Source organism: Megalobrama amblycephala, linkage group LG10 (genome assembly GCF_018812025.1).
Source record: "Megalobrama amblycephala isolate DHTTF-2021 linkage group LG10, ASM1881202v1, whole genome shotgun sequence".
Classification (NCBI taxonomy): Eukaryota; Metazoa; Chordata; class Actinopteri; order Cypriniformes; family Xenocyprididae; genus Megalobrama; species Megalobrama amblycephala.
The window spans coordinates 31114088-31132745 of NC_063053.1; the positions used below are offsets into that span (position 1 = coordinate 31114088).

An 18658-nucleotide genomic window follows, 5' to 3' on the forward strand; every position below is an offset into this window, starting at 1 on the left:
GTAGCATGAACACAGCATTATTCCTCACTGGCGAAGAGAAACACACAGACTTCAAATACATTACCAACCTAACAAAACAACATTCATGAGTGATGTCTCAAATCTCTCACAGATTTACCTGATGATTTTGCTTTAATTTTCTTCTCAAATTCATCCCAAATCCCGGGACCCACACTATATTTTTTGACCGCCCACTCCCACCCGCAGCAAAGGTAAAACCGCCAGCAAGATTTGCGTTGGGTCCCCAATCCCATTGCCGCCCTCTAATGTTCAGTTCAAACAAGATAAACACATAAATTGTGCATGTTACAACACAATCAGTAACAAATCACAGCCAATCAGAAAAGTTCTCACTGTTTTTACAGCATGAAATGTTTATATTCTAGAAACAGGATGTTACTGTCAATCACAAACCTCTTAGCCCCTCCTCCATTATTCATCTTATTCAATGAGAATGTGTCCCATCACATCCAATGAAAAGAAGTCTATCGGTTATTCTTGCCATCATTCACAGATGAAGACATGGGAATTTTGAAGTAGCAGATATATCTACTTAACACTATTCTTTTATCTGCCTTGCAAGCCTGAGCAGGACCTGAGGGAGTGGGGAGACTTGGTCTGATTTAACTCCTTTTTTGTGGATGACACAGAGGGATCAGGATGCAGAAAGTGTGTGAGACAGAAAGGGAATATTTTATTTAGCACTGTCACTTGCTGTTTTTACCTTAGGGAAACTCAAGCTTTGCAAACATCACATGTGGTCAGATGTGAGATATGAGCATGTATGTAACAAAACAAGAAGTACAGTAGATGAAAACCTCAACAGGTTTTTGCAACTTTTGTTCTACGTTTGTTAAAGTTAAGTCCTTATATATGCCAAAGTATTACTAAATTAGATAAAAAATACTGATGAATCATCTTGCACTAAAGGGCATGTTTGATTTCTTTCCCCCGATCAGACTCTCAAATGTGACTAATGTGACATTGCACAAGTGTCAACAGATAAAATGAAATATAATTTAATTTAATTTAACAAATGTATATTTTGTAATGATTTGTACACTGATAAATAACAAAGGCCCATACCTGTGGACAATTTTGGTACACTCCTTATAAGTGTATAATTAGAAATAGATGATCCAATTAATAAAATTAAGTGCAATTACAGTAAGTAGAACCTCATTAAACTAGTTTGCTTTAGACATAAGCAACATTGAAGTATCCAGTATGGTACCGTCATGCCAAGATCAAAACAGCTGCCTGAGCCCATCAAAAGGAACGTTACTGAGGTTTATGAGTCTGAAAGTTATTCATGCCAAAGGGGCAAATACCAGGTACTAAATGTAGATGTGTACTTATTTTTTTTCATAGCACAGCTGAACTGGAGACATTCTTGTTGTAGGAAATATTTCAAAGTCATACTACCAACCCCATCAATACTGTCCAAATTTTCAGTATCGATATGCCAACATACCACACCAGTTTCAAGATACCTTTGTTTGTGGAATCATTATCCATTGTTAAGTTGTGATCAGATTTCTGCATGAAGAGGGCAATGCCAGCTAAGAGTACAGTCATGGATAATAAATATATACCTAATAGCACACATAAATAAGTGGAGTTAGATGAGAGGTCTTGTGTTTATATTGAAAGGTCTTTGCTATTGACATACTGTAATTCAGACCAATTTAGATTCCACTAAAGGTAGAACTGTAGATCCTGTAATTGCAAATCAGAAGTGGAAATTGTCTGCCTGTGGTAAGAGGCTGTCAAAAGTCATTTCTAGGATTGAGCTTCAGACACCATGTGTGGTGGCTACAGTTCATTTTTATGTTAAAGGGATAAATTACCCCAAAATAGAAATTCACCCTCATGTTGTTCCAAAATATGTATGACTTACTTCTGGGGAACATGAAAGAATATATTTGAGAAATGTCCATACAATGGCAGTCAATGGACACCAAAACTGGTTACAAATGTTCTTCAAAATACTGTCTTGTGTTTGACAGAATAAAGAAATTGGAATGAAGGTGAGTAAATGATGACAGAATTTCCCTTTTACAATTAATGTTGTCAGTCATATACAACATCAATATTTTTCTGCAAAAAAATCCATTTAAAAATAAAGGCAAATTCAATTTAATTTCAATCTACACAACTAGCAAAAGTGGGTGCAACACACCTGACAAAAACCTCAGTGACTATGACAAGTGGAGCAGCCAGTTACTGCCCTCCTTGCCACTTGTGGTGAAAGATTTGAGGGCAATGTTTCTTCCAGGCAAAGCAGTCCAAGATTGAGAGCACACAGGAAAGGAGAGTCAAATGTGACTGCTCATTAGTTTGACTAGCCTCATGCAGGCAGGTAGAGCAGGGAGCTGGCCATTTTACTGAAGTTGAATCCCTGGGGGCAGAACGATGCCAAAGCTGTGGAAGAAATCCATGGTTCTGCAGGGTTGTGAAGGAGCCCAGAAACTACATTTAAAACTTGAGCCACTCAATGTATGTCACACTCGCTGGAGATTTTCTCATTTTGTATTCTATGCATGAGTTCCTTATTTATCCAGTTTCACAACTATTGCAGATGCTTTTTATTCCTCCACAAGAGCTATAGCTACAATTTAAAGGAATAACTCACCCAAAAATAAAAATTCTGCCATTATTTACTCGCCCTCATGTCATTCCAATGTGGAAGACAAAAATACATAAATTGGTTTTTAAGAATTGTCCCAAAGCTCTTGTCCATACACCAACAGTTCATACTCATAGTAATAGTGTTTTTCAGTCTCATCCTGACTTAACTCACTTAACTGCAAAGTTTGGGTCCTATTGTTCATTTTTAATCCTAATAGTGTCACAATATAAGGTTGCTTGGCGAATCTTAAGACTGAATCATATTTCACCTTGTGTATGTGATTTTGCAGTCTGTATTGAATGTAAATTTTGTGTTTCAGAAAAGATGAATCATTGTCTAGACAGCTGAGATTTCGGTATAGATATAAAGGAGATTTTCGGTAGTGCTACAGCACACCACATGTATATTATCACTGTGTGTTGTTTGCTTTTGGGATCATTTGGGAAACGGTGACTTAACAACCGAATTGTGTCCTCCTGGCTCTTCATGCAAATATATAACGCGAAAAGTGTAGTCCAATTTGTGAACAAATGACTCTTATGAGCGGGTTCTATTCAAGTGAATCAAACATACCATGCCAGATTCTTGTCTGAATCAGTTTGAAACCCTGCCCTGTAAAATAGAAAGTTCCCTTTGTAAGCAAAATGGCCATTCTTACTAAATACACTTAAATGTATCAGAATCTTATTGAGAGTTTATGAATCAGAAATTGAATCGAATCAGAAAGTCTGTATCAACACTCAGCACTAATTGTGATTGTATGACAAAAGCAAAATGATTCCTCAAAAAAAATGAATGAATGAATGAATGAATGAAAAATGAGTGCTAGAAAATATGCTATATGTTTTTTTAGAGACATTTCTGTTTCAATAATTCATTTTTAAAGGCTGTAATCATGCTGTTTTTGCTATATAACATGCTATATTACTGCATTGTACATATTTGCTTACAGACATCTACATGACTGATTTTCCGATCAAAACTTGGAGTTTAAAGATCCAGAAAGGCTTCAGACTGAAGACAAGCATCAAGTGAATAAACAAAGAAAATCAAGATTGAGGAAAGACAAACATGAGAAACCCAGACCTAGTTATCATTGCCTTCCTGCTCAGCTGTGTAATAGATGGCACCGTCTATGGCCAGGTAACCTGCCGCAGAGCTACGTCTCGTGAATGGCACACCCAGCCAAAGAACATCAGCGTGAGGTGGACCCTCATGGAGAACACCTGCAGCAGCTTGACCCAGTGCTGGAATAGACAAACTGAAACAAATGGATACTTGTGGACAACTGGGTCATATCATTTTCCTCAGCTTTGCCCACTGGAACTTCAACTTGGAGATGTGATGTTTGTTTCTGCTGATAGAATGCTGGAACAATATGGTATCCACCTAATAAGTGTGTCCAAAGAGGAGTTTGAAAAATGCTTGATTTTAGAGCCAAGAAAGGAGCAGTTGGTGTTTGCCAACAGTATTAATGGTACTTTGCAAGTGGAATCGAAGTGGCTGGTGTCCGGTATGAATTACTTTGTGGTCGTTCATAAAGGCAGTAGTCATCTGTGTAGGTTTGGCCTACGCATTGCACTTCTGGTAAAGCCTCAGCACTGCCAGAGCTCACCTCTTCTTCGCCTGTGTTCGGGAAAAGGTGAATGCAAAACTACATTTAAAGACGATTCGTTTAGCTGTCAGTGCCACAAACACTATTCAGGACGTTATTGCGAGAACATTGATGGATGCTATGAACAGCCCTGTTTAAACGGAGGCACCTGCGTGAAGAAGAGAACTGCCTACACAGATCTCCCACCTTACCAATGTCTTTGTCTTACTCCGTTCACAGGTGAGGAACTCTAGTTTACTCTGCAGAAGTGAAAATTTTTCTGTTGTTTAGTAAATATATTTTTTTCATAACATAAATTGCATGCTGAATACAAGTTAAGCTAAAATAGAAGCACCTCAAATCAAATTCAGGAATTTAAGGCATTCTCAATGAAATTCTGAATGGTGCACAACCCTGCAGTGTACTTCCATAGTAAATGCTGTATTATAACCTGCAATTTTATTTATTTATTTTTTTAACTAAGGGACAAGCTGAAATTATATTCTGTTGTAATCAAAATTATGCCACAAATGCTGTCGACTGAGCTTAACGTGAGCTTAACATCCCTCTAATGCAGAGTCCATTATGAATCCAAGCTGACCTTTCAATCATAATGGATGGAGGGAGGTTTAATGGGTGTCCACCCACCCACAGAGAACAGCCTAGTTTCTTTGAAGACACTTATTTATCATTTATCTATCATAATTGCGAGCATTCCACATTTAGCACTGTGCAATTATTTCAAAACCAGAGCCCCTATGGACCATTTATTTGAATAGGGATTTTTAAAATGATTTTATCCCACTGACCCCCCCCCCCCCCCCCCAGTTCCTTAATCATGGTAATTATTCTCATATGTTTTTGTGCCACCTGAAAGCATTCTTTAATTGCGTGATATTTAATAGTTTTCCTCCTCCTACCATTTAATTTTCTATTCCCTGTCTTGCTTGTCAATAAAATCGGCATCCAAATGTTGTTTAAATGTTGGTCTCTTGGTGAGCACCAAGGAGAGTGCAGTATTCAAAGTGGTGTAATGTTGTCATACTAGCTAATGTGGTTTGTTTTTATGTCTCCTGAATAATTCATTATACTTCTGTAAGAAGCACTGGAAGCATTCCTTAGAGACCACTGACCATGTAATAACAACTAGGCTAGTGTGATCTGAGTCAGATGAAAGGGTTAGTTCACCCAGAAATGAAAATTCTGTCATTAATTACTCACCCTCATGTCGTTACACAACTGAAAGACCTTCATTCATCTTTGGAACACAAATTAAGATGTTTTTGATGAAATCCAAGATGTATATGACTCGTCCATAGACATCAATTTAACCACCACTTTCAATGTCCAGAAAGGTACTAAAGACATTGTTAAAACAGTTGATGTGACTGCAGTGGTTCAACCGTAATGTTATGAAGGTCAGATGGCAAATATATATTGAGCAAATGCCTTTTTTTCTTATACATGTCAGTGAATAATATACAATATTGCAAGTCTTCTAAAGCAACGCAGTGTTTGTGAGATAAATACGCTGATATGAGCTTTCAACTCATGTTTTTTTTTTTTTTAAATTGCTATCAAGTCATCTGCTGTCACGTTCAATTAAAAAATGGAGCCTTTGTAACACCGTCATACATTTACGCCAAACACAATTGTGTTGTCTCGTGTCACATGACCAATCGCGTCTGTGCGCGCTTTAAAAACGCAACGCTGGAATTTGATATATTTAAAGGTGAAGATAGATAGGAACGTTATCTGTGAACAATGGTTTAAAATTCACTCTACTTCTCACACAAAACTATCGTATGAATTTAGAAGGCTTGTGATATTGCACACCATTTTTATAGACTACTTTTATGATACATTTTTTGTCTTTTTTTGCCTTTTAAAATCATGCAATTTCCTTGTATGGCAAATACAATGCCGGGAAAATAATACTGCATTGGAGTGGTTATACCTTTAATATTTGTTGATACAATTTTTTGCATAGTCCAAACCAGATTGCACTGAATGAAGTTTAGTAAAGTCATTATTTGTGTAGTCAAGGTGATAGTCTGTTTTTTTTTTAATTCATAGAAATACCATTTTGACATAAGGCATGCCAATAATCAGATAATGTACTGAATAATATGCATGGATTCAATATAATGTCTATTTTCACACCATAGGTGTCAACTGCTCTGAAATCACTGGACACCAAAATTGCAGCAAAGGGTGCAAGGAAGGAGCTTGTGTACAGGTCTCAACAACTTCCTACAGATGTGAATGTATCACAGGATATACAGGCAAGTACAGTTTAAAAAACAGACTAATTGTAGACAGCCACTTTGAATTCAGCACTTCACAACAGAGTGATATTTCTTCTGAGGTCCAGTAATGCATGCTTAATTTTTTACTGTTTAGCTTCATTTGACTCATTATGTTTTGATAATGAGTCATGTGATTAATGATGGGTCATTTTGGGTGCCTTCACAATGGCAGCACAATTATGCAAACTCAAATCTGAGTGAGGCTTTTTTTTTTTTATCTCTACTCACATTAAGCTGTCTTTCCTAAGTGAAGAAGCGGATTTGAAAAATGGAACAATTGAAGCCTTCATATAAGAAAGTCTTTAGAAGATTCTTGGTGCATTAATGGCCAATTATTTAATAAAGGCTTTAGCTGTAGCTTCATTTGAGTGATATGCTCAGGTTGATAAAACTCATGAACGGGGCCTTTCCTGTAGAAAAGCAATGGAAATAAACAATTTATGTTCCTGTGTCCTTCCCAGTGTGTTTATAAGGCATGGCCGTGACAGGCTTTTGGAACGTAATGAGTCTCATTTGCTTCTGTAAAACCATTGCTGGGCTAATGAGCATCTCACCCACAAACGTGTTACAAAAGTTTCACTGTCCCTTGGGTGTTCCTGATAATAACAACATCATGATAAAGTCTCGAGTCTGAGGTCCAGGTGGCCTTTGCTTGTTGATTAATTTACTTTTGTGTAGCGGCTGTTTGTTCGAGCAGATAGCAGCCTCTAATGTCATGCCTACAGCTTTAATGTGGAAGAAAAATGTCTGGTTTGTCTGACACAGATTTAGGACTATCACAATCTATGATGAATTTTCACTTGAGAAAACCACTCAGAGTAAACTGGCAAAAGAACACTTTGTAATCTGCATCACAAAAACTGGCCTCTTTTGAGAATACCATCAACTGCAGTAGGGGAGAGTGGGGTGATTTGTGCCAGGGGGGAAGTAGTTCCACCCATTGTTTCTGGAAAATGATAGAAGAAATTGGTCATGTGACCACATAATTTTGAAAAGCCACCCATTTTACTCATCCTCCAAAGAAGAGAGACACATGGGATGAGAGGAAAGCACATTTTAGCTCAAAAAACAGTTTTTTCCCTTTCAAAGTAAAATTTCTATGATCAAGGTTTTTTGATTGTAGTGTCTGAACAATTATAGACAAGTTTGAAAACATTTCACACATGTTTTAGTGCTTTAGCAGGCTACACAATGAGTCTATGCAGTTAGCATGATGTTAGCTCTTAACTGCTGGATCATGCTAGTTTTTCAAACTTGTGGGTCCGGGGTGATTTGTGCCAAAGGGCCTGGGTTAACTTATGATTATTTTAAACATATTATTAATTTGTAATTGTACTCTTACATTTTAGCAGTTAAAATATATGACATTCTTGATTTTAGACCATGTAGCAAACAGGTATTTTCATCTTCAGAAAGATTTTTCTTCCTCCACATATTGCATGAGAACTGTGATTTGCTTAATAATGTGGAACAACCTCTAAAGTAGGGTTTCCATAGCAAATTATTTTGTCTGAGATTGATACCAGTTATCTAAAAAGACATGGATAAATAAACAAACAAATATTTTCTTAGAAAAACTAAAATCTGAATGTTTATTCTACTGAAATCTTACTGATATGTCACTTGCATAATAATTTGTAATGCAGTGTATTCTTATGTTACATAATTGACAAAAAGTGTTCTATGTATGTCAACAGGCATCTATTGCCAAAGCCCTTTTGCCTGAAATGATTCACAAATATGATATATTTGGTATTTAAGTTTTTTGTGTTTTCCCAAAAACTACAAAATATGACTTAGCTTATTCCAACAGTTTAATAGGGTGATAATATTTAAATAAACCTTAAATGAGTAATTTTGTATTGAATTTGTCTTGCTTTCATATAGCATTACAGTTCATAACGTTAAAATGTTCTGTTTTACTTAAGAAATGACTGGCACAATTTACCCCAATGCATTCTCCCCAAAGGCACAACTTACCCCGCACCAGGGGCAAGTTGTGCCACGAGACCACTTTTTTCCCAAAAGCTATATTTCTGAAACAATTTATTTCAGATCCAAAGTTATTGTTCTCAGGGATGCACCACATTCTGAAATATATGTACATTCGTAAGTTGAAGGCATTACTTTAAAAAAAAAAATAAAATAAAAAATAGATCTCAGACAAGGCAGCATTTTAGGAATATCTTACTCAAATCCTTTTAGTTGTTTGTAAAATAGCAATTTGATTTTTACAAACCTGAACCACACCAGATTTTAAGTTATATATATAAGTGTGTGTGTGTGTGTTTGTTTTATAAGGCTTAAGAGTGCAGCACTGCAGTAAGATGTGACAACTTTACAAGAAGCTCCATGTCTGTTTCTGTGTGAAGCTGACAGTTTGACATTAAAGGGTTAGTTCACCCAAAAATGAAAATTCAGTCATTAATTACTCACCCTCATGTCGTTTCAAACCCATAAGACCTTCGTTCATCTTCATCTTCAGGGGTGGGTCACGGGTGCTTTGTTTCCGGTGTGAGTACGCTGTGCGCGTTTGGCTGGCGCTTCACATCGGGCTGTTTGTCTGTTTTGTCCTGTTAAAATGTGTATGTCTTACACACTTCACCTGGACTTTAACTGGACAATTCATTTTATGATTCCTGCTGGTGCGCAGAGGTGGTGTTGTGCCCCATTATGCCGCTTGCTGCTGTGTTTCATCTGGCCTACCTGAACCCGCCGGCCTGCCTGCCTGGCGTTGTTTGCGGTGTGGATGCTGTGGACGGAATATCTGCGTCTCTATGTCGAGCTTTCCCGCTTGCCGTTTGTGGTCTGCTGTGCACTCGATCGGGCTCTGTGGTGAACATCAAGTTATCATCGAGTGTTCCCGTTTGTCGCTTGTGGTCCTGGAGTTTGCACTTTTTGGACGATGTTGTGTTCAAACTTCGAGGTGCAGTTTGACACGGTTTGCTTGCACGAGGGACTGTTTGCTGCATTTTTACTCTACAGTTTCTGTTGCACAGATAATCTAGCCATTTAATTTTATCTGTCTCTATCTGGATTATGCATTTTATTTCAATACCATGATTAACTGTGATGTTTGATATGTATACTGTATTGTTTCTTTGTATTGTATACTCTGTTTTTTGTGTCTATGTTTTGTTTGTAAAGCGCTTTGAGCTCTGGAAAAGCACTATATAAATTAAACTTATTATTATTATCTTCAGAATGCAAATTAAGATATTTTTGATAAAATCCGATGGCTCAGTGAGGCCTGCATTGTCAGCAAGATAATTAACACTTTCAGATGCCCAGAAAGCTACTAAAGACATATTTAAAACAGTTCATGTGACTACAGTGGATCAACCTTAATGTTATGAAGCGACGAGAATACTTTTGTGCGCCAAAAACAAAATAACGACTTTATTCAACAATATCTAATGATGGGCGATTTCAAAACACTGCTTCATGAAGCTTCAAAGATTTACAAATCTTTTGTTTCGAATCAGTGGTTCGGAGCGTGTATCAAACTGCCAAAGTCACGCGATTTCAGTAAACGAGGCTTCATTACATCATAAGTGTTTCGAAATTTCAATGGTTCACCACGGGGGGGCGTGACTTTGGCAGTTTTGATACACGCTCTGAACCACTGATTCGAAACAAAAGATTTGAGAAGCTTCAAGCAGCAGTGTTTTGAAATCGCCAATCACTAGATATTGTTGAATAAAGTCGTTATTTAGTTTTTTTTGGCGCACAAAAAAAATTCTCGTCGCTTCATAACATTAAAGGGTTAGTTCACCCAAAAATGAAAAGTCTAAAAGTGTTAATTATCTTGCTGTCAACGGAGGCTTTACTGAGCCAGCTCATTTTATCAAAAATATCTTAATTTGTGTTCTGAAGATGAACGAAGGTTTTACGGGTTTGGAACGGCATGAGGGTGAGTAATTAATGACAGAATTTTTATTTTTGGGTGAACTAACCCTTTAATTCCTCCCTAAAGTTTTCAAAAATCTTGTTCCATGTGCATCTGCAGAGGTAAATGGTGGTAGCAATTTGAGAATAAAATATTTGTGTCTTGATTTGCCTTTATCACAGGCTTTACAGCCGCATATTACTAGTGATTCAACTCAATTTGATGTCAGATAACCACAAGAACCATTGCACTGTGGCATCTGTACATTAGCACAGTCTCTCATTCCAGATTCTTGGAGCACCTTTTAAGGAACTGAAAGTAACTGGTCTCCAGTTCTGCTCTGTTTCGGCACCCTGTGGGGCCAGCAGCTCTCTGACTTTGCTCAAGCTGTCACCCCATTAATCATAGTGAAGTTAAAGGCTGGCCCGGTTCCGACTGCCCTAACGGACCAGAGACTACACACACATAATAATGAGGCCCACTCGTGGGACACTTCAAATGAGATTTTCTTTTGATTCCACTCTCCTGTGTACCTTATTCAGACTGCCAGGGGTTTTTGTATCTGCATGTTATGAAATTAATAGGATATGCCCTATTGGGTACACTATTAATTTTGCTATTCACCTGCCCCATGGTTTTTGTGGAAATTCAAATCCTATAATTGTCTTGTTTCTGAGTGGTTTTAATAGCAAGGTTGGCTTTTGATTTAGATGGGTTTATATCTCAAGGTAGTGCACAACAGGGTGGCGCTATCTGTTTCATATCACCGCTTTTATGATTTTCATCAACCTTCATGAAGTCATCAACCTTTATCAAACATTAAATCATGTACCTAAAAGATGCATTACTATTTCAAAGACCTCCTACGAGGAGTCGTTGCCAATCAAAGGTAGTTCTTGTAGAAGAATAAAAGAATATGTTGAGCTTTGAGTTTTATAATGTCAAGAGCTTTTCAATTTCCTACTGTGGATCCCTGAGAAACACTGCAGAGAGACGTACATGACGCCCAGTGGTGTGTCCTCAAAAGCAGGCACCCAACGTGCCTCTGGGACTAATGACCTTTGTATCATCCCGTGAGCTTAACACACTGGAATATGCTTTAAAAACTGAACGACAAAAGAAAAGAAAAACGCAGTAACAAGGAAGATAAATGAGTTAGCTCCTGCTGAGGAACATGGAGGGGAAAAAAGAAAAAGCAAACAGAGAACCACTAGGGAATAAAATCAAATCATGTTCACCTTGAACCTACAGTGCTGCATAGTCAAGTCTAAATTTAACCTGCGAGGAGCGGAAATCAGACTGATGTTCCAATCCAGAGTTACCTTAGAGGAACCCGCAGCCTAGATGTTCTCAGTCCAAAACCTTCGGCCAGTATGATCGGGTTGTTCGGTTTACGGACAATGGGGACATAATTTGGGCCCTTGAACCTCCACATTAGTGAAGCATTCAGAGAAGTGGGAGGGAGATGCTGGAGCAATTGTCTGCTGTCATTGCAGTCATAAAGTTTAAACATTTATTCTCACTAAGCAGTCAGAAGCTTACAATTTTGAGCATGATTTGGAGCTAAAGATCAGCTGTCTTAAATCAGATTAGTAGCTGTGTTTGAATACAATTTGAAGATAATTCTTTCTACAACTGTTTTTTCATTTTAATAATTGTAATATACACTGGTAAACAGAAAATTTAAGCAAAAGATCTTGAGGGAATGTGCTATTGCAAATCTAATTATGGTTGTGATTTAATCATTGGCACAAACCCGGTGTAAGTAAAGACACAATAAGTCAAAGTACAAACAAACACCAAAACATAATTTCTGATCTACACTAAAAGGTAAAAATGTTGCATTTTATGGATTTACAAATGTGTTCTAAATAATAGGTTTGATCATTTTTTTTGATCAGTAATGGTCAAGCCTAATGGTTAGAGAGTTGGACTTGTAACCCGAAGGTTGTGGGTTTGAGTCTCAGTGCCAACAGGAAATGTAAGGGAGTGAATGAACAGAGCTCCCTTCTACTCTTATTACCCACAACTGAGGTGCCCTTGAGCAAGGCACCGAACCCCCAATCGCCCCCAAATAGACATTCATTTTATTACACTTGTTTTTCTTTTTTTTTTATTTCTTTTCAATATATTTATATAATAATTTCTTTAACAGCTTAACATCATACAGCTTAAATCACTGCATATAGTTTTGGGTGTATGTAATTTAAATTGGTTCTAAATTTAAAAATGCAGACTTAGTAATGAATCATAATTTCATCATTAAAGTTGTTACACACAAATGCTTGACAGAAGCATGTGTTTTCATTCATTTTACTGATGATCATTTAATATCCATTCATTCTCAGCAAATTCTTGCATTGCAGGTACTTACTGTGAGCGAAAGAAGCTCCTCTGTGATTCAAACCCGTGCTGGAATGACGGTCGCTGTGAGGAGACTGCAAATGGATATGTTTGCACATGCCCAGGGGGTTTCACAGGCCTCAACTGTGAGACCACCACTGAGATTGACAGCTTCTGCAAGTCTAACGGATGTCAACTGGACGAAGCCTGCACCACAGACAAACTTGTGAGGCCCCTTTTTTTTCTACATTGCTCCTAATGCTGTTTTTTTTTTTTTTTTCTATCTTTATTTTTGCCCGAGAGAATGTGATTAATTTGAAATGCCACATGCAAATGTCTGTGACACACCTGAAGTGGATCAGCCTGTGTCACGTTGAAGGTTACAATAACCATTAATAATTGTTTTGATAGCAGAATCGGCATGGCATTTGTAATATATTTTTTTATTGGACTTGAGCAAGTTGTTGCATATTCAGTATAGCACAAAAATTAATTATGGGATAAATAAATATGGAATTATGGGACTTTTGTGCCATGTTCACTTAGAAATGTCTCCCCAGATTGTTACAGTTACAGTCTGCTGTTCATGATCCATTACAGTAATGAAGAGATGAATTTAGAAGAAAGTGGGCCAGTGGCAGACTAATTGTCTTGTGTGACCTTCATTTACTTGGTAGTGAAATTCAGCACACGGGCCTGTCCGTAGCAGATTCTCATGAGGTACCTTAGTCATTTGAGAGCATGGACAGTAAAGATAGACTTTAATTTCTCTCTAACACACATACACACACTCAGACACATTAAATTGATTTGTTTGACATTGATTTGGTCTATCTGAGACATCCTCCTAAGAGAGCTCATCTGTATGAAAATGAAATAATCCTTCACGCTGCTCCAGAACTGCACCAATGCTTATATCAGTGGGAGTCTCCGTATTACTTTCATCTGGGATTGTTCTCAGCTTCTATTACTCATCTTTGAATGACTCAGTCAGAAATATTATTGATGTCAGTATGGGTTAGTGAAAGTCGGAGAGCAGAACCGGCTAATGACTTGTCTATTGTACTGCTTATTCAGCTCTGGATGCTCCAATGCTGGTTATTTCTCTGGTTTGTCATGATCGGCTCCAAAAAAAAAAAAAATGTATGTTCTAAGTCACTAATTTTGTATGTCCTGTAGGCAATCCAAGGTTACCGACAGGGTGCCTGTGCTGGTGCCAGAGCCGGTGTCCAATCTGGCCCTGTTCTGCTCATTTTCTCTGAAATAAAGTTGGTTCCACTGGTCTCAAACCAGGAAGCAATAACATCAGTGGTCATGGGACAGGATAATGTCCTCAAGTTTCTGAAACAACTTGTGGGGGGAAAAAAACTAAACTAAATTGCTGATATTTTAATGATATTGTATAAACATAGCCATTAAGACTGTGTCTTAAGAACTAGTACAAATAAGGCCTTGGTTTTCAATCATGCTTTGCTAGTCATTTGTTGCTGTCATCGTGTCTGTGTCTTGGGTCTTGAGTTCCTGGATGTTCCTGTTTTCCTATGTGGAATCTTTTCATTTAAGTTGTGTATGCAAGTAGATTCCCTCTCTCTGCTTCGTCTCTCAGCATTCTTACCAATCAGGAATTTTTTATCACTTTTATTTGATGTCTGACCATTACATCAAGACCTCTGATGGCATTAGCTATTTTGTTTTATGTTATTTTTGTTATTAAACATAAGAACAAAGAAGGAAATTACAAACAATATAACAAATACAATATAACAAAATACGAATGAAACTAATTAAGTTTTTTTCAGGTACAATAGGTTTATTTAACATACAGTGGGTACAGAATGTATTTAGACCCCCTTAAATTTTTCACTCTTTGTTATATTGCAGCCATTTGCTAAAATCATTTAAGTTCATTTTTTTTCCTCATCAATGTACACACAGCACCCCTTATTGACAGAAAAACACAGAATTGTTGACATTTTTGCCGATTTATTAAAAAAGAAAAACTGAAATATCACATGGTCCTAAGTATTCAGACCCTTTGCTCAGCAGAAGCACCCTTTTGATCTAATACAGCCATGAGTCTTTTTGGGAAAGATGCAACAAGTTTTTCCACACCTGGATTTGGGGATCCTCTGCCATTCCTCCTTGCAGATCCTCTCCAGTTATGTCAGGTTGGATAGTAAACGTTGGTGGACAGCCATTTTTAGGTCTCTCCAGAGATGCACAATTGGGTTTAAGTCAGGGCTCTGGCTGAACAGTCACAGAGTTGTTGTGAAGCCACTCCTTCGTTATTTTAGCTGTGTGCTTAGGGTCATTGTCTTGTTGGAAGGTAAACCTTCGGCCCAGTCTGAGGTCCTGAGCACTCTGGAGAAGGTTTTCGTCCAGGATATCCCTGTACTTGGCCGCATTCATCTTTCCCTCGATTGCAACCAGTCGTCCTGTCCCTGCAGCTGAAAAACACCCCCACAGCATGATGCTGCCACCACCATGCTTCACTGTTGGGACTGTATTGGACAGGTGATGAGCAGTGCCTGGTTTTCTCCACACATACCGCTTAGAATTAAGGCCAAAAAGTTCCATCTTGGTCTCATCAGACCAGAGAATCATATTTCTCACCATCTTGGCAAACTCCATGTGGGCTTTCATGTGTCTTGCACTGAGGAGAGGCTTCTATCGGGCCACTCTGCCATAAAGCCCTGACTGGTGGAGGGCTGCAGTGATGGTTGACTTTCTACAACTTTCTCCCATCTCCCGACTGCATCTCTGGAGCTCAGCCACAGTGATCTTTGGGTTCTTCTTTACCTCTCTCACCAAGGCTCATATTGTGGAATAGCTCAGTTTGGCCGGACGGCCAGCTCTAGGAAGGGTTCTGGTTGTCCCAAACATCTTCCATTTAAGGATTATGGAGGCCACTGTGCTCTTAGGAACCTTAAGTGCAGCAGAAATTTTGTAACCTTGGCGAGATCTGTGCCTTGCCACAATTCTGTCTCTGAGCTCTTCAGGCAGTTCCTTTGACCTCATGATTCTCATTTGCTCTGACATGCACTGTGAACTGTAAGGTCTTATATAAACAGGTGTGTAGCTTTCCTAATCAAGTCCAATTGGTATAATCAAACACAGCTGGACTCAAATGAAGGTGTAGAACCATCTCAAGGATGATCAGAAGAAATAGACAGCACCTGAGTTAAATATATGAGTGTCACAGCAAAGGGTCTGAATACTTAGGACCATGTGATATTTCAGTTTTTCTTTTTTAATAAATCTGCAAAAATGTCAACAATTCTGTGTTTTTTTTCTGTCAATATGGGGTGCTGTGTGTACATTAATGAGGAAAAAAATTAACTTAAATGATTTTAGCAAATGGCTGCAATGTAACAAAGAGTGAAAAATTTAAGGGGGTCTGAATACTTTCCGTACCCACTGTATAGTTAGAAATAGAACAGAAATGGAATAATCAAATGTAAAAATAAAATACTGTCTACTAGTCTTCACTGTATGAATTAATATAAATTTATTATTATTAAAGCTAAAAAAAAGTTATTCAGTCAAATGCAGTAAGTTTTTTTTTTTTTTTTTTTCTTCACATTTGTTTGATTTGACAGACAGGTCAAATCAGGTTTATTAGGCTGCTGTCACTTTAAGAACGAATGCACAGATCCAATATACTGATACACATCCAGTTTACACCGAACTGTTTACTTTCACTTGAGATATAACCCACCATGACTAATTTGACATAATTGTGTGTGTATTCAACCATTCAGGTGCAATAATGTGAAAGAGAAATGAATACGTGATCACATGCTGAGAGACGCAGCTTTCTGTGTGCGCACTTCAGCTGTGTCAATCAGCCTGAGCAGTGAGCACCATATTGAGTTCTTTTTCACAACTTACTGCATTTAACTGTTTTTAACAACTATTTAATAACTATTGTTTGTTTAATGTGTTTCATCACTCTAAAGTGTCAATAGTGCTGAGCTATACTTATATATTTACATACTGCGATATACATAATATAGCAAAAATCTCTAGGCCGTCACCATGATATGTACCGTCATATCGCCAAGCCCTACTTTGAATGTTTAAAATATGTCCTCAAAACTACTAATAAAGACTACAATGCACTATGCTTGTTTGCGGCTGTGTTGCATAGCATGTTACATTGTTTGTGGCTGGGTTATATAGCCAGTTACATTGTTTGGCTCTCAAATGAATGAAAATGTGAATGTGCAGATCCCCTGGGACAAGCCCCAGCTCTGGCCAAGCACCAGCAGCTCTTGGTGAAAAAGTGTTAGTTGATGCAAATGTAATGGTGTTCAAGCTCACCTTAGGTTGTGATTTAGATTTCAGCATGTCTCTCCAATTGACGTGTAACCAACCCTCCTTGGGGTGTTCTGTTTCTTTTATACAGAATTCCACATGCATATGCGTAGATCCGGCATGCTCGGAGCAGGCGGAGGTGTGTGGCACTTTGCCCTGTCTCAACGGTGGCATCTGTGTAGTTCAGAATGGCCAGTATCATTGCAGGTAAGAGAATTGAGAATATTGTTAGCTCAGGTCAACATCATTAGTATTTCTGGTAAAGGCATTTTAATTATCATTGTCACAGCCTAAAGAAAAGTTGTATTCTGTTTTCTTGCTCTTATTTTAAATTAAGTTTGTTAACTCTTTTGTCTTGTGAGTGTATATGTTTGTGTTTTGTATTTGACTTCATGCTGTGTTGTGCAGACCGATCTGCATCTGATTTGCAGCAGTGCATGTCAGTTTAAAAACGTTTTCCGATTTGAGACAGCTCCTTCACCACGATACTGTGACGTATGCCATTAAACTAAAGCTCAGCGCAGCTTCTCCAGATGATGACAGCTATTTCACAATTGGCCAGACTTTCATGTTTTTTCTGACACCTTTAGTTCCCCTATTGCTCACAAATCTCTGTTTTTACAACAGTAGAAATCATTTCATGCTCTATTGTGTCATATTTATCATACTAAAAATAATAAAAAATATACAGACTCCATTTTATTGATATTTAAATATTATAGACTTATTTGGAACTTTATTTTTGTACACACAGGCACTCTGTTAAGCAGTAGACAAACTATTGAAAGAAACGTGTTTCAAGTTTCTACAAACATCTGAAATGCCTGTTTTATTTGACAAATATTGCATCTAATCCACTTTGACTGTGATAAAGAAAGCTATCACCTTGTGAGCATCACTACGGGAAACTGTCCACCCTTACTGTTGGCAGCAAAGTCTCCTAGCCTCCTTTCTCTGATGGTCTTGTACTCTGTAAGCTGATGTTTGGTTGGTTGGTTAGTCTACGTTCATAGTTTCGTGTTTATATTTTAGCAATTAAAGCTAATTTAAACTCCCATGTATTCTGGGACATGTTTGTCTTTTCTTTTTTTTCTTTTTTTTTGGGTTATGGTCAATTAAAGAATATGTGCAAATGGGGAAAATAATTATAGGAGATGCTCCACTTTTTTGTATAGCAAATCAGAAAACTAGCTTTTCAGAAACACTTTTCCCATGAATCACCTTGTGCGTTTGGGTTTGTTGACGTCTGCGTAATAGTAGTACCTGTTCATAGTTTGTGTTAATCAAAGGTATTCATTTTACATTCTTTTGACAAATTGCTTCGTTATGAAACTCACATTTTGAAATGCTGAATGTCATGTGTGCTGTGATTGTGTGTGTGACTATGTGTGATTATACTGGCCAAAAATAGGGATACAGTCTGTAGACAGTGAAATGTTCATTAAATCTCCAGTTGTAAGGTTCAATATTCAGCCTTTGACAGCTTTTGAATTACTTCCTGCTGATAATGAGGGAATCCGCTACAGTTTCAGAATCCGCTACACTTTATGAGAACTTCCAGTCCTTGGGGGATT

At 37.7% G+C, this 18658-nt stretch overlaps 2 protein-coding genes across 2 annotated transcripts in view; both read left to right on the forward strand.

The window, feature by feature from the left end:
• The first annotated feature begins 3703 nt into the window (after window positions 1-3703).
• Window positions 3704-6603, forward strand: LOC125276354 (protein eyes shut homolog). The gene is made up of 2 exons (XM_048203801.1): window positions 3704-4466; window positions 6395-6603. Exons 1-2 carry the CDS (start codon window positions 3704-3706, stop codon window positions 6601-6603), a joined length of 972 nt encoding a protein of 323 aa, XP_048059758.1.
• Window positions 6604-9208: 2605 nt separating this feature from the next.
• The window catches only part of LOC125276355 (protein eyes shut homolog), a 36278-nt gene continuing 26828 nt past the window's right edge, over window positions 9209-18658 (forward strand). The window contains exons 1-3 of the mRNA XM_048203802.1: window positions 9209-9461; window positions 12791-12993; window positions 17176-17291. Of these exons, the coding sequence (XP_048059759.1) occupies window positions 9209-9461; window positions 12791-12993; window positions 17176-17291 (572 nt within the window). The remainder of the gene's footprint in view (window positions 9462-12790; window positions 12994-17175; window positions 17292-18658) is intronic.